Source organism: Marmota flaviventris, chromosome 6 (assembly GCF_047511675.1).
Source record: "Marmota flaviventris isolate mMarFla1 chromosome 6, mMarFla1.hap1, whole genome shotgun sequence".
Taxonomy (NCBI): Eukaryota; Metazoa; Chordata; class Mammalia; order Rodentia; family Sciuridae; genus Marmota; species Marmota flaviventris.
In genome coordinates, this window is record NC_092503.1 from 93,135,510 (window position 1) to 93,150,208 (window position 14,699).

At 30.1% G+C, this 14,699-nt stretch overlaps 1 protein-coding gene across 1 annotated transcript in view; it reads left to right on the forward strand.

Moving 5' to 3' along the window:
• Positions 1–14,699, forward strand: part of Eys (eyes shut homolog) — a 1,581,889-nt gene that overhangs the window by 363,488 nt on the left and 1,203,702 nt on the right. Inside the window, 2 exon segments of the mRNA XM_071613805.1 lie at positions 951–1,015; positions 6,676–6,787. Coding sequence (XP_071469906.1) covers positions 951–1,015; positions 6,676–6,787 — 177 coding nt within the window.

Genomic DNA, 14,699 nt, shown 5'->3' on the forward strand with positions numbered 1-14,699 from the left:
TTCATGTATCATCTTCTAGCGACCCCTCCGCCGAGCGCCCAAGCATAGCCTAATAAAGCCTCCCGCATACCAATCTTAAGCCGCCACATGGATCTTTCTCATAGGGTGATAAGGGATTACGTGCCAACTCTCCATAAAAGGAGTTGTTTATCACAGGCCACAGTGGAAGCCGGCGCCATCTTCTAATGGCGGCCACGGTCTATAGGAACGGCTCACCACAAGAATATAAATAAATACCTGGTTATTTTCTTTTGAAAGTTGAAAACTGAAGGATTGTATGAATCTTCCTAATATCTCGTCTGTCACAAGACAACTTTAAAGTTTCCTACAGCTTCACAATACTTTAGGCATGTTTCCTCCTGCCCTCGGTCCATGACCTTCTCAGACAACCACTTTAAAGAATCCAAATGGCCTAAATACAGAGGTGTCTCCCCTTCCTATTTGAGAGCATTTACTTCAGAATCCATATTTTTAAAAGCTTTTCTCTGCCCTCAAAAAGCATTCATCTTTTTAAAGTCCTCTTATCAGTTTTACACACACAAAACTACCTTCCTGAGGGAACTGTGTCCCATCTCTTTGAAATCATTAATAAAAATAGTACCTTTTCAGTAAGAGGTTAACATTAGTAAGCATCTGGATCCCAGTTGTAAAGCTGATTCCCATCTTGAAGATTGAGTAAAGTTATCTTTCTCTGGAGTAGAGCCAAATAGCAAACACATATGGCCTATGAGTTCTCCCAACTCAGTTCTTTAAAACTGTCTCATATGGGGGTCTATTCTTTCTCCTCCATTGTGATGGCTGTGAATAAAATCTGTGTTGTGTGTTTAACTTTGTAGGCAATGAGTTTTTACATTGGCAATAAGTATCTCAAAATTATGTGATCTTAAAGTTCCCACAAAGTTCTGAGAGCTTATTTTAATTATTTGTGTAAACACTGTTGTTTGCTAAAGCATGTGTCCTGGTGATTGCTGTCTTCATTAGAAAAGCCAAGCACCAGCTCCCACAGTATGTATTGGTGAGTATAATCTAAAACATTTTTCTAACCAATATTTATCAAAAGTTAAACTGAGATATGGGAAAGTACCTTATAAGGAGGGTTGGAATCCTCTTATTCTTCAGATATTCCATGATACATTTCTAAACATAGTTAATTTTTTACAAATGTGTTTAATTCCTACAGAATTATTTTCCCTGGCTTGAATTTTGGTGTGTATGAAAACAGATTATATTGAAGGTATCTTTAACAAGCACTGATAATAAAAATCTTCTTTTAATATATGCATGAATATCTTAGAAAATTTACTCTTGTTCTTTATAGGAGGCCCCTCTAGCTGTATTTCTTTTTGGTCTTAGTGTCAAGAGCATTTGTTCTTTCTCATGAGTCAATAATATTTTTTATATAAAAAAAAAAACTTGGATATCATATATAATGGGCACACTTTTGCTCTGAAATCATGCTAGAAATATTAGAGCCATAATAATGGCCCAATGAAAGTGATAGGTCTTTAGGTATAGCATTTTTTTTTTTTACATTTTCTTGAGCTCACTTTATAAAACACACCACTTTTCACCTCCTCTATTTCCAACTTGAATCTAAGATTTCTCATTGATTTCATGTGCTTTCAGATTTTCTTCAAGAAAGGCCAGGCTGTTGTATAGACCTGGGCAGGTAGATGACTACAGGGATTGCTGATTTGTTATGATAATTAGAAGTCACCAAGAAATCTGGAATTCCTACTGCAGCTGCTTGATAGGTATCCTTAATTAAGATTTTATGGATTCAAGATACCTATAACAGCTAGCATGTTTACAGGAAGATGAAACCAGCAGAGATGAGGGGGGAAATGCATGATATTTGACAACCAAAGGAATCACTCTATGGACACATGAATTACAGAAATATGTAGGGTGATTTCATGGAATAAGAGATCCCATTAAAGTTTATGACATAAGAAATGAAAATTCCTACAGTAGATTACTTAAATTTGAGTTATATTTCTGTGACTTATCAGATGAGAGAAATAGAAAGCTGTATATGACCTCTATCCATTTAAGTTCCACTTTTAAAATGTAGACAAGAATATTACTTGTGTCAGGAAGTTTTTGTGGAATTGCAGAAGTGGGTAGATGTAAACATATAAACACTGTGTAATTGTGGTCCATCTTGTTTGACCTAGATATGTATATATGTGGCTGTGTAACCAATGTGATTCTGCAACCTATACACTTGGAAAAATGAGAAATTATACCCCATTTGATTCAAATGTATGATATGTCAAGATCATTGTATTGTCACGAGAAACTAATAAAAAAAAGAAGAAGAAAAAGAAAGCCAATAATAATAATAATAATAATAATAAACTCTTGTTTGACCTAGATATATATAAACTCAGAAATGGGCAATTTCAGAGAACTTTATTGGGAAAATCCCTTGTATCTAAAATAACAGCACAAGATGTACAAAAACACCATGTTTTTTTATAGTTAAAGAAAGCAGTTTTTTTTCTTTTTTTTTAATAAGGTGGAAATCATGCTATCACCTTCATGGCATTTACCTATTGTATTCATGAGTGAACTGAATAAAAATGCCACCTGTAGGCTCTCCCGAAGATAGGTAACAAATACAGATATATATTTTTATTTCTTATATATATTTATTATATATATGATATGTATTAAATTTGTTAGAGATTGATAAGGATATTTCACCATTCTTTGGTTTTTAATATTTTCACAAAGGAGTTCATTTTCCTATATTTTTTATTTATCTCTTGTTAAATCCCTTATTTTTGCTGGTATACTATTCATTACTTGTAATAAACCATTATTATAGAAAAATGTCTATTTATTCAAGTAGAGGCATTGGCTATAAATCAATCCTAAAAGATAGTGAAATGAGTTTGTTGTAATGATGAAACTTCTTTCTTTTGTCTGATTGAATAGTTTTCATGAAATATTATAAGAATGGTTGAACATATTACAGAAAAATATACTAGTCATTTTTATGAATTTCAAAAACTAACTTTGTTAATACCTATCTACTTACAATATTTTATAACAGAACATTTTTATAAATGTTACTAAAACAATTGCAACGTATCAAAAATTAAATAATGTTTTGAATCTCACAGATTTATAACAAACTAATTAAAATAATAATATTAAAATAATAAATAATAGAAGGGAAATTAGTATAGTAGAACAAGGAGTTCAGGGGAAGGTAGGAGGGGAGGGAAACGAAAGGTTCTGATGAGTGATATCAATCAAATTATGTTATGTGCATATGTGATATCACATAATATCCCACTATTATGTATGATTATATGTATCAATAAAAAAGTTTGGTGAAAAAGATGAGATTAATTAATGAATAAACACTTGGGAGGTCCACAGATACCTTAAACTAATGTGTACATTGAAATAAAATCAAAAGAGCTTCTAATAAAAAAACCATATTCCCAAACCAGATCTTACCTTCAAGTCTGACAGAAGAAAACTCTTTTTAATTTGTTCTTTATAGATATATATGGCAGTAGAATGTATTTTTGCATATTATAAATACATGAAATATATTTATAACTTATTTATAACTTATTCTAAGTTGGATACTATACTTGTTGTTATACATGATGCAGAGTTACTCTGGCTGAATATTACAATTCAAGGTTAGAAAAGCTATGTCTGATTAATTCTATATTCCTTGTTCCTATTTTCCCTCCCCAACTTTCCTTCATTCCCACTGTGTAATCTAATCTTCTTCCCCTCCCCATCTTCCTTTGTTGTGTATTAGCATCCACATATCAGAGAAAATATTTGGCCTTTGGTTTGGAGTAACTGGCTTATTTTCACTTAGCATGATATTTTCCAGTTGTATCCATTTACCAGTAAATGCCATAATTTCATTCTTATTTATGACTGAGTAATAATCCATTGTGTATACACACCACATTTCTTTATCTATTCATCTGCTGAAGGACACCTAGGTTGGTTCTGTAGGTTGGCTATTGTGAATTGAGCTATTATAAACATTGATGTGGCTGCATCACTGTAATATGCTGATTTTAAGTCCTTTGGGTATAGACCAAGGAGTGGAATAACTGAATCACATGTGGTTCTATTCTAAGTTTTCTGAGAAATCTCCATACTGCTTTTCAGAGTGGTTTCACCAATTTGCATTCCCACCAGTAATGTTTGAGTGTACCTTTTTCCCCATATCCTCACCAACATTTACTGTCATTCTGAGTAAAGTGAGATGAAATTCCAGTGTAGTTTTAATTTGCATTTCTCTAATTGCTAGAGATGTTGAATATTTTTTCATATATTTGTTGACCAATCATACTTGTTCTGTGAAGTGTCTGTTCAGTTCCTTTGCCCATTTATTGATTGGGTATTTGGTTTTTTGTTAAGTTTTTTGAGTTCTTTATATATCCTGGAGATTAAGATGTAACACCCGCACCTAAGATAGAGAACTACAGACTATCTCCCATTCTTTAGGCTCTCTGTCCATATTCCTGATTGTATCCTTTGCTGTGAAGAAGATTTTTAGTTGGATACCATCCCATTTATTGATTCTTGATTTTACTTCTTCAGAAGACATATTTTTAAATAGTTCCTTGTTTCATTTCCTCTGTTACTTCTTTAATTTGCTTATATATCCATCTTGAAATTTGTGATACAACTACGTATGTTATTTGTTGGCTGTTCAATGTGAAAGATAAATCTTTTCTCACTTATCACTGAAACCACCTTTCCTCAATTTTCTCTCAATAGTTCGTATTGATGATTATTATTAATTTAATAATATCACTAAATTAAATATTAATTTAATTCTGTCAACCACATTAACTTAATGCATTAAATTTTATTTTTTAATAAAATATACATAATTTATCTTGGATTTTATTAATTTAAAAATATAGGTGACTTTACTATTCTACCTACCTCTCTACCAGTTCATCCTTTCTACCTACCAGATTCTATCACCTAGACTTTGCATTTATATTATCATTATCTGACTTTATTACATTCAATTGTATTAATGTGAGTATATTTAAGTGTTCTCTGCTTTATCTAAGAGTTTAAAAAGTGATATCCAGCCATCAACATTTACATTATTTTAAATATATAAATATTAACAGAAAAATTAAAGCTAAAATTTCATATTTCTTTTCCAAAGTTTCCTATTTTGCAACTTACAACTATTTGAAGACCAATATTTTATGTCTTCAGGCAGAAGAGGATATGCATTTTACTAAGAAATAAGAGCTTAATATATTAAGTTAATGTAGTCAACAGAAGAATTCTCCAGAAGAATATTTGAATATTTAATTTCTGCAATTTTTTTATTCTCTAGAATGTTTGAATATAAAATATATGTTAGAATTGCTTTACTACATATTAATCTAGGCACAAAAATAGATATATTTAGTTTTCAATACCTATTTTTACTGTTGTAATTAACTGGGTATGTAATTGTGACTTCTTTTCTTACAAGTTTGATGCATAATATACATGACCGAATAAATACATTTAAGTTTTAATAAGAATTCATTCACTTTCATATATGTTTTTAATTTTTACTTTTTTCTCCCTCAACTTAACTTAATGTTCTATAGTTGAATTTCCATTTGCCTTTTCATTTTTTTTTAACTGTAAAACCATTTGTGCTTTTATTACTTTGTGTTTTATTTTCATTTTGTTGGTGATAAAAGCAGCATTTCCAATGTAGTTTAGTATGATCATTCCTATTTAGCTGAAAATTATACATTTTTCCTCCTGCCCAACTTATTGTCACTATTTTAGATAACTTTTAACAATAGAGGTAATATATCTATTCATATCATTTGTGAATAATTTGTATCATATGTCAATGTCAATTTTTCTTCTCTTGCTGTAAATTAATAAGAAAACTACCTGTCATTATTTATAAGAGTCAATTTAGTGTCAGTTTAGGTTATGCTTTTTAACTCAGGAAATTAACAATCTAAGTGTTGTAATATGGAAGGTCAAATTTATCAAAATAAGTTAAGGGTGCAATAATAATGGAAAACCTGAAACAGAGAACTGGGCCAAAGAAAATACTAAGACAATATAGTTAATGTATATTAACTTTTTTTTTCTTCCACATAGTCTTAATTTGTGAAATTTATAGAAAGACATGTGATTCATCATCCTGGCTCCATAACATGTATAAAGCTCACGGGTAGATCCAAATGTCCCTGTTCCCATGGATTCATGACTAAATAGCATTTAATAACTGTGGCTTACAAAGAACATTTTGCCTTCAGTGATATACATAAAAATGCTATTGATTCACCATTATATCTATCTCATTAATTTTTATTATCTATATCCTAACATTTGATTTCTTTCCCAATAATTTGAATCATCTATTCCATTCTAGACTCTAAAGCATAAGACAAAGTAGTTAATATCCACGAAGACTTTGAATGCCTACAAACTCCAAGATGTGTCTGCATATTAGTTCTAGTAAGAATTAGTTTCAAATAAGGTGAAATAAGTGAGTTCTGACAATAATATATGACATTCCTTTCTAATGAATTTAGTCTTAGTTAATTCCCCTAAATAGATTAATGTGCTTGGGAAATTTTAAGAATCATAACTGTAACGTGCTTGCCTTATTAAAACTTCACATAATTTTCATTATTTTTCAAGTTACAAGATGTGAAACATACTAATGAGTATGCCTCACAGCCCTTTAAGAAAGCAGCCACCTGCATTGACCAACCAGGTAATTATTTCTGCCAATACATAGTTCCATTTAAAGGTAATGAACACAAAGGGAGAAGAAAAAGCAAACATAATTAACTCTTTAAAAAGCATTTCTATCTCTATTCTGAACTCATTTCAGTCTCCCAACAACATTATTAGTCCTTCATTTTCTTAAAGATAGTTTCTAAAATGACCAACCAATTATCCTTTAGGCAGAAACTAGAGTGAAATAAGCTTCTTTATACATCCATAAAAACAGTTGCGTTTCTTTTTTTTTTTTTTCTTTTAGAAAGGCCATCAAAGAAACCAAATAATACAATGAAAACTGAAGTCTATTATAGTCTATCTTATTTTATTTGAAATATTTCCCCCATTAGCCAATGTAAATGGAGAGCTTTTCTTTTCTTATTTCCCCCTAAACTAATCATTTAAATCTTTGAATGTAGCCATAGTTAGTTTGATACACATTGTTATTCAGCTTCCTGTTATTATAACTGTTACCTGAGATAATCAAGTTACAAAGAAAAAGATTTGCAGCCTCCCTTTGTGATTTTCAGTCCATGATCAATTGGCCTCACTGCTTTTGGGCCTGTAGCAAGACAGCACATCATGAGCACCGGTGTGGCAGAGGAAAGATTGTTCACCTCATGACTTGGTCTTGAAGAGGAACTGGAAGAAGATGTGGCTGGGGTACATTATCTCCGTCAAGGATATGCTTAAATCCACAAGAAGGCCTCCTACTAGGTCTCACCTCTTTAAGTTTTGCTGTCTTTCCATTGCACCAACCTAGGGCCCAAGCATTTAATATATGAGACTTTGGGAGACACTTATCCTAACCACTGCATATGCTAAGCCAATCATGGATATTTTTTATTTACTATCAGGTTTGATTTTTAACTCTTTACCTTCAGTAAAAGTATTTCATTTTTTTCAAAAATCTAAAAATTCTTATTTTGCCTTATAAAAACCTATTTATAAACTATTCTACAAGATAGTATATTCAAAGTAACTCACTGAATATTTCCTTCAATGTTAGTATCTTTATCCCAGGCCATGAAACTTGAAAACTTTTCAACTAAATTGATTTAGACATTTTTAAATGTTAAACCTATTTATTTTGAACATTATTTTATTAAAACTACTTATCAAAAATTGAAGATTATACAATCCTCTTCATATGTTTAGCATGCAGTTAAACTAAGTTATAGTTTTCTTAGATGTTGAATTGAAATAAAAATATATTTACCTCATTGAATTAAATATAGATAAATTACTGAGGTGTATGATAAAAATACCATGTTGCCTGCCAAAACTAATACTTATTGTTTAATTGTAATTTCTATGTGATATTCACATAATAGGAAATATTTTGTCATGTTTGGGTATATAAAATGTAAATGTATGTTTATTGATTATACATTCTAAAAGATATATAGGGAATGGTCTAAGTAAATAAAAATCAGTTTTCATTTTAAAGATAAAATTTTCCCAGCACTGAGGTCTTCGATACTCATATTATTCACCATTCCTCAGAGATCCATTTGGTTCCAGGTGTAGGCATGAGATTTGGAGATGATCTTTGGATCATGGACACTCCTGTAAAGCTAGAAGATAGGGAAGTGTTAAAAGAGAGAGAGAGAGAGAGATAATGTCAGAGACAAAGGAAATAACTGAAGGCCACTGACTAAAGTTATAATAATTTCAGCAACAAAATTTAAAAAAAAGAAACAATGTTATCACCCCAAATGCAAAATTAATATATATGAGGTCATAGTAATTAGTGATTAAAATTAAATGATTGAATAGGTAAATGGGGAGGAATGGAAAATCTTCTATATAGAATATTCAAAAAAATTTACATTAAAGGAGGTGGAACCTAACTCTCTGTTCTTTAAGCTCAGGCAGCATGATAGTAATTGGCCTCCAAAAGAGTCGAATGTGTAAAGAGGAGCTCATAGAGGGAAGAATAACTTTATATTGAGAAATCTGATAATCACTACTCAATCAAGTCATCAAATTTAACATCAACATTGATAAGTCATTTTAATAACAATTTTGATATGAAATGTGAAAAATGACATTTTATATTTGTAATCCTCCTCCCCGAAATATATTATCTCATTCTACTCATCAGAAAAATCAACGAAGAAACCCAGTTGTGAAACAGTCTAAAAACTACTTGGTCAGTATTCATCAAACATGTCATGCACATGAAAACCAACAAAATCTAGGTGATTTTTAAATACCAAAAGGAGACTAAGGAAATATGACTACTAAAAGTAGTATAATATCTGGGAGCAAATAAAGTCATCAAGTCATTGAACAGAAGTATTTTTCTTGAAAAAGTAAGAACATTACCTTAAAAACAATAAAATAAAAATAAAGTATGAATTTTGGTTTATAATAATGTGGTGATATTGGTCCTGTAATTGTGACAATGTGTTATGATAAATAACAAGGTTTAAACCAGTTTCAAGACAGATAGGACCTTCTTGTATTATCTTTACAACTATTTGAAAAACTTAAAAAGACTGTTTTAAAATATAAAATTTAATTAAAAATAAATGATTGCAAATAAAAATTTCTGAAGTAAAATAAGTTACATTTAAAGAAAACTGAGTATATAACAGAAATAATAACTATAAATAATCATAAATATTTCAACCATTACATCATGAATATTTTAATCTATAAGTTATAATAAAAAGAAGAAATTTTCATTTATTTTCAATGCCTTACTTTTAAAGAACACACTAAAGTGTTCAAAGGAATTTCACATAAACAAAATAGAACAAAAAGCAAGTACAACTAAACTATGATAAAATTCTGAGAGTATATTCTATTTTCTATATTATCTCTTATAATAAAATTCATACTATAGATACATTAGGCAGTGCTATATAAAACACATTCTAATTTATATTTTTATAGATTTTTTTTCAGCTAGAAAACTTGTCCTTTTATTAATGAACCTGCTATATGTTCTTCTTTCCACCTTAAACATAGCTTAATTATATTGCATATAGATGAGACCATGTGAATGAGTTTAGACCAAAATAAAATGATAGAAGCTTTAATCTAGCAGTTTGATCTATAAAAGTATACTATACAACCTTTTTGTTTGTTTGTTTTTAATAGATCAAACTGCTCTTTTCTCCTCCATTCTTTTTGGAAGAGAGATACCTAAAAACAAGAGTACCTCCATTGTGTTGAGTGAGGAAACCACAAATAAATGAAAAAAGGCAAAAGTTTTGTTGTGCTAAACCACTGTGATTAAAGAGGTTTGTTACTCACAGCAACTCACATTACTTAACTGAGAAATTGTCTTTTGAAGACTAATGGGAAAGACTTCCTTGAAGCTGTCATTGGAATTGATATTTTTTAAACCAAAGAATAAATATATTTTAATTAAGTATACAAATAATCCAATTATTAATCAATTTTCTTTGTGAAGTACAAAAATAATTTCGTTTTTCTATTTTATTAATTTCTTATTTTCTGATTAATTTTATTCTGAGCCTGTTAGCAATTTAACAATATATTTCCAAAAGAATTAGAAAGAACATACATAAAAATGTAATTCCAGCAGAACACGCTAAAACTCATAACATTTAGTAAGTATTTAGTTGATTCAGTAATTTTAAAAGTTTAATTTTTAGATTTAAGGAAGTATGATTTAGCAAATTCTGTTTCATGGGAGAAAATCCAGACCTTTCCCTATTTTGTGCCTCTCACAAATATTACAACATTCATTCATTCCTATTTGTGGTTGGCTGCTGCTCTTCATGGTCATGGGACATATGTCCTCCTTGCTTATAAAACCTAAAGTATTTACTATCTGGCCCTTTATAGAAAGTATTTGCTAACCACTGGTGTAGAAAGTTCGGAAATAGGCTACATCTTTATACTAGTGCTGTGGGTTTGTTCTTACAGTGCACATTTTATCTGTGGGATCTTTATTTGCACTAATAACATATATTGTGTTAAATACACATGCATCATCTTTCTTTTAATAAGAAACAGATGACTACAGTGTGCACAATTAAATTATTATTTGTCCATTTAGAGTAAAATTTACATGAAAAGTGCATTCATTTTAAATTTATACATTTATGAACTCATTTTCTGAAAATTTAAATATAAAAAAGAAAGTATAAAGAAGATGTGCATTCTGTTTTTTAAATATGTGAATCTGTAAGAAATGGGGACGTAAAAGTAAGGAATTTAACCTAGTGAAAACATTTTCCCATTTGTAAGGGTTATATTTCATTGCAATTTGTAACATTAAAGTATATACTACCTAAAGGAATCTATCCAAAGTGTGGACTTGATTATATAGACTGTTTATGGAGGCAATAGGAGATAATTAGAAAAATTTTGGTATAATTACTTCTGTAGAGCTGAATAATGCAGTTTGTTATATTTGTTAGTTTCTAGTATTATAATTAGATCTTCCACAAATAACATCATTTTCACACATTTTTAATGGTATATTTCTCTTTTGAATTTTTTTTTTCAAAATAGTATTAATACACATGCCCTTAATAGAATTCTGTTTGCATGTAGTGTTCATCCACTGGACTTAGAAAATAGTACATTTTGATTTAATCTGGGCTCCCTTCCAAATTTTAGTCTTAGGGACTAAAGCTAGAAAACAAACTTAAAAAATATATGTTTATTTTAAAAGAAAAGAGCTTTATTATTTTGTTTTCTATTCATTATAACTAAATTTTACTTCAGAAATAAGTGAAAAAATTTTAATAGATGCAAATGAATTTTCCTTTACCTTATTTAGGTAATTATTACTATTCATCTGTAGAAATTCTCACAATATAGATTACATATACCTTCTGTATTTTGGTTGCAATGACTTTCTACTTTAATTACAATAAGCAGATATAAAGTAGTTACTCCCATTGATACTGTTGTCATTGTCCTATGTATGCATTGCCATGATGAATCATTGCTAATTTCGCACACCCTATATTAAAGACTTCTATGCTTAACACTTTAAAAAATAAATTCTGATAGGAATTTATCTTCCTAAGCAAAACATACACTAAAGCAGTTTTTATTGTTTCCATGTGTGGAATACATGATAATGAATAATGGCTTAAAGCACAAGTTTTCTTTCTACATATCAACTGAAATGGAAACTATTAGGAATAAACATACATGCACATACACACCTAATATTAACCACACTTACTCCTTTTCTCCCCAGCATTAAAGAGAATTGTATATGTGGCCATGTTTTATAAACACTTGTTATTCCTATTTGCTTAAAAAATATGATCAGTGCTAAATAGTAATGCAGCTCTTACCCAATCAGCAATTTAAATCCTAAAATTAATGTCTATGAAGTATAACAGTAGTAAAGAAAGGGTGAAAATAATGAAAATTTGCTCCTGACTGAATTTAAACACTGTTGTCCTTACAAGTGAAGCACTCAAGGTGGCAAAGTCTATTTTCAAAAGTTGGCATTTTCTCCGTGGATAGAAACGATCACATCTCTTGAGCTTAAAACTGTTAACTACAGAAAAGTGTGATTCAGCTGTATGACTCTATGAATTTACCCTTTTTAGATTCCATGTATAAATCACACCATTCAGTATTTGTATTTTTGTGTGCAATTTATTTCACTTAGTACAATGTCCCCCAGGTTTATCCAAGGATGAAGTTGGGTCAAAGGAGACCATATTTTAGCTAGACTGCATAAATAAAATAGTAAATAATATATTATATGCTTGAATTTTGTCCAGTAGATTTAAAAAATTATAAATATGTGAGATAATGTGTATGTTAATTAGCTTGATTCCAAAACATATAATATATTGAAGTACCATGTTGTACATTCTAAGTATATAAAATTTTATTTGTCAATTAAAGTTTGACTCATAAATTCAAAATTGTATGTGTATATGTACTAGTAGCTAAAATGTTGTAGATTTTATAATTCATAATATCAACTGTTTTCTAATTGAATTTCATATACCCAAGGAGAGTTGGGAGAAAATAATATAGCATATACCATTGATAATATTATATTCTTTGAATTTCTATTATGTTTTGGTGCTAAAATGTAAGTTGTTACTCAATTCTTGTAAAATATACAAGTTTTCAATATCTAAGCCAAAAGGACAAGGTTTTGTTGTAAATTATTGTGCAGTTCTCAAGAAAGTTGGTGCTTGAATTAATAAGAATGTCATTTTAATAAAGCTATTTACAAGCAAGTAAAATGTAAATATTGTTTGAATGAATGTCTTATCTGCTAAAGCTTTAATGACACATGTCTCTAAATGTGTAGCAATTAAGATAAAAAAAGCTGAAATGGTAATTAGCCATTAAACATGTTTGCAACAGAAAGTAAACAGAGAAGAAAGAAAATTCAGCAAAATAAAAATGCTTAAGTATGTTGAAAGCCAAAATAATAATGCTGTTTTCTGGATAGGACACTCTGTTATGGGAACTTGTAATTAGAAAGCAGATTTAAGTATATATTTTTAAGTGTTTGTGAAGTGAAAAAGATGAGAGTACATATAATGGAGCAATTAGTTTTCAGCCTTCACAAGCTGTACCTTGGTCATTCTTCTGTTGAGCTACAGTGAGATTTTATAGAAGCTGTAACTTAATGCTCCAGTCTGGTCAGTCTATAGTTATACAAAACATTCTTGGAGGACAAAATATTTTGGTTCAACTATACAGGCAATGATCTGTATGTTTTGCAGATGTCTAAAACTCCACTTGAGATCAATTCAGAATATTAACAAAAAGTAATATTGAAAGTGTCCACAGGAGTATTATTTTGGAAAAGTGGTCAACTAAATAGATGGAAAGTAAAATGCTAAGCTTGTAATAAGTTATTGATCCAATTGCAAAAATTTATTAAGTGCTTGATGTTAGATTGTATCTTACATTTATTCTATGTAAACAGGATTAAATCATCTTTTTTGACTTTAAGTACTTAATGATAACACCATTTAGATGCCTTTTCTGCAAAAACAGCATAAGAGAAAAAAGATTGTCACTGACCATTGTGTCAACATACCGTATTAAACATACTACAGAGTTTAATCAACAAGTCATTTTACAGACAGTCTAATCTGGGTGACCTAATAGGAGCAATGATAGGCTGATAGGTCTGGCAGTTGAAAAAAATGCCTATAGCCTACAATTTATACTAATCATTTTTGATTTGCATTATCAACAAGAAATAATATGTTCTTGACACTCTAACAATGAAGGAAAATTATAATTAAGTTGAAAATTACAGAGAAGGACTAGTCTGCAATGAATTCATAGTAATCTGAACAATTTGCAGAATTGGAAAGTGATGACACTGCTATTGTTTTCTAAATTCTTATCTTAATTTTCAGAATACTACTCACCTTTAAATTTTAGTATTATTCAGCAATTCCCTCCACATGTTTACCTTTTCACTATAAATGCTTTCCAGGTTGATCAAATATGTTCAAATGTGTCAACTACCTATTTTCCAGCAAGTAAAAAGCAGCTTTTCCTCTTCAAATTGAGCTAAGTGTATGTTGATGATTCGGAAACTCATGTCATGCATTTCTTAGGACTATGAATGTTCCAAGAATAAATTCAAAACAAATAAATAAAGTGGAGAGAAGAGGCACTAAATAAAAAGAAATACAGAAAGAAAAAGCATAGAAATTGACAAAAGATATTAAGTGTAGCCAGATCTTTCCCTGTGTGAATGAGACTGATGTGCTTAGTCCTGATTCCAAACCAGGCATGCCAACTATGAAGACTATCATGCAAAGTGAAATAAGGCAGTCCCCAAAAACCAAAGGTCAAATGTTTTCTCTGATAGGTAGAAGCTAACCCATAATAAGGGGATGACGGGATGAGGGGAAGAATAGAAGTTCACAGGGTTAGAGAATAGGAATGGAAGGAAGGGAGGGGGGATAGGAAAAGGAAAGACAGTGTAATGAATCTGACAT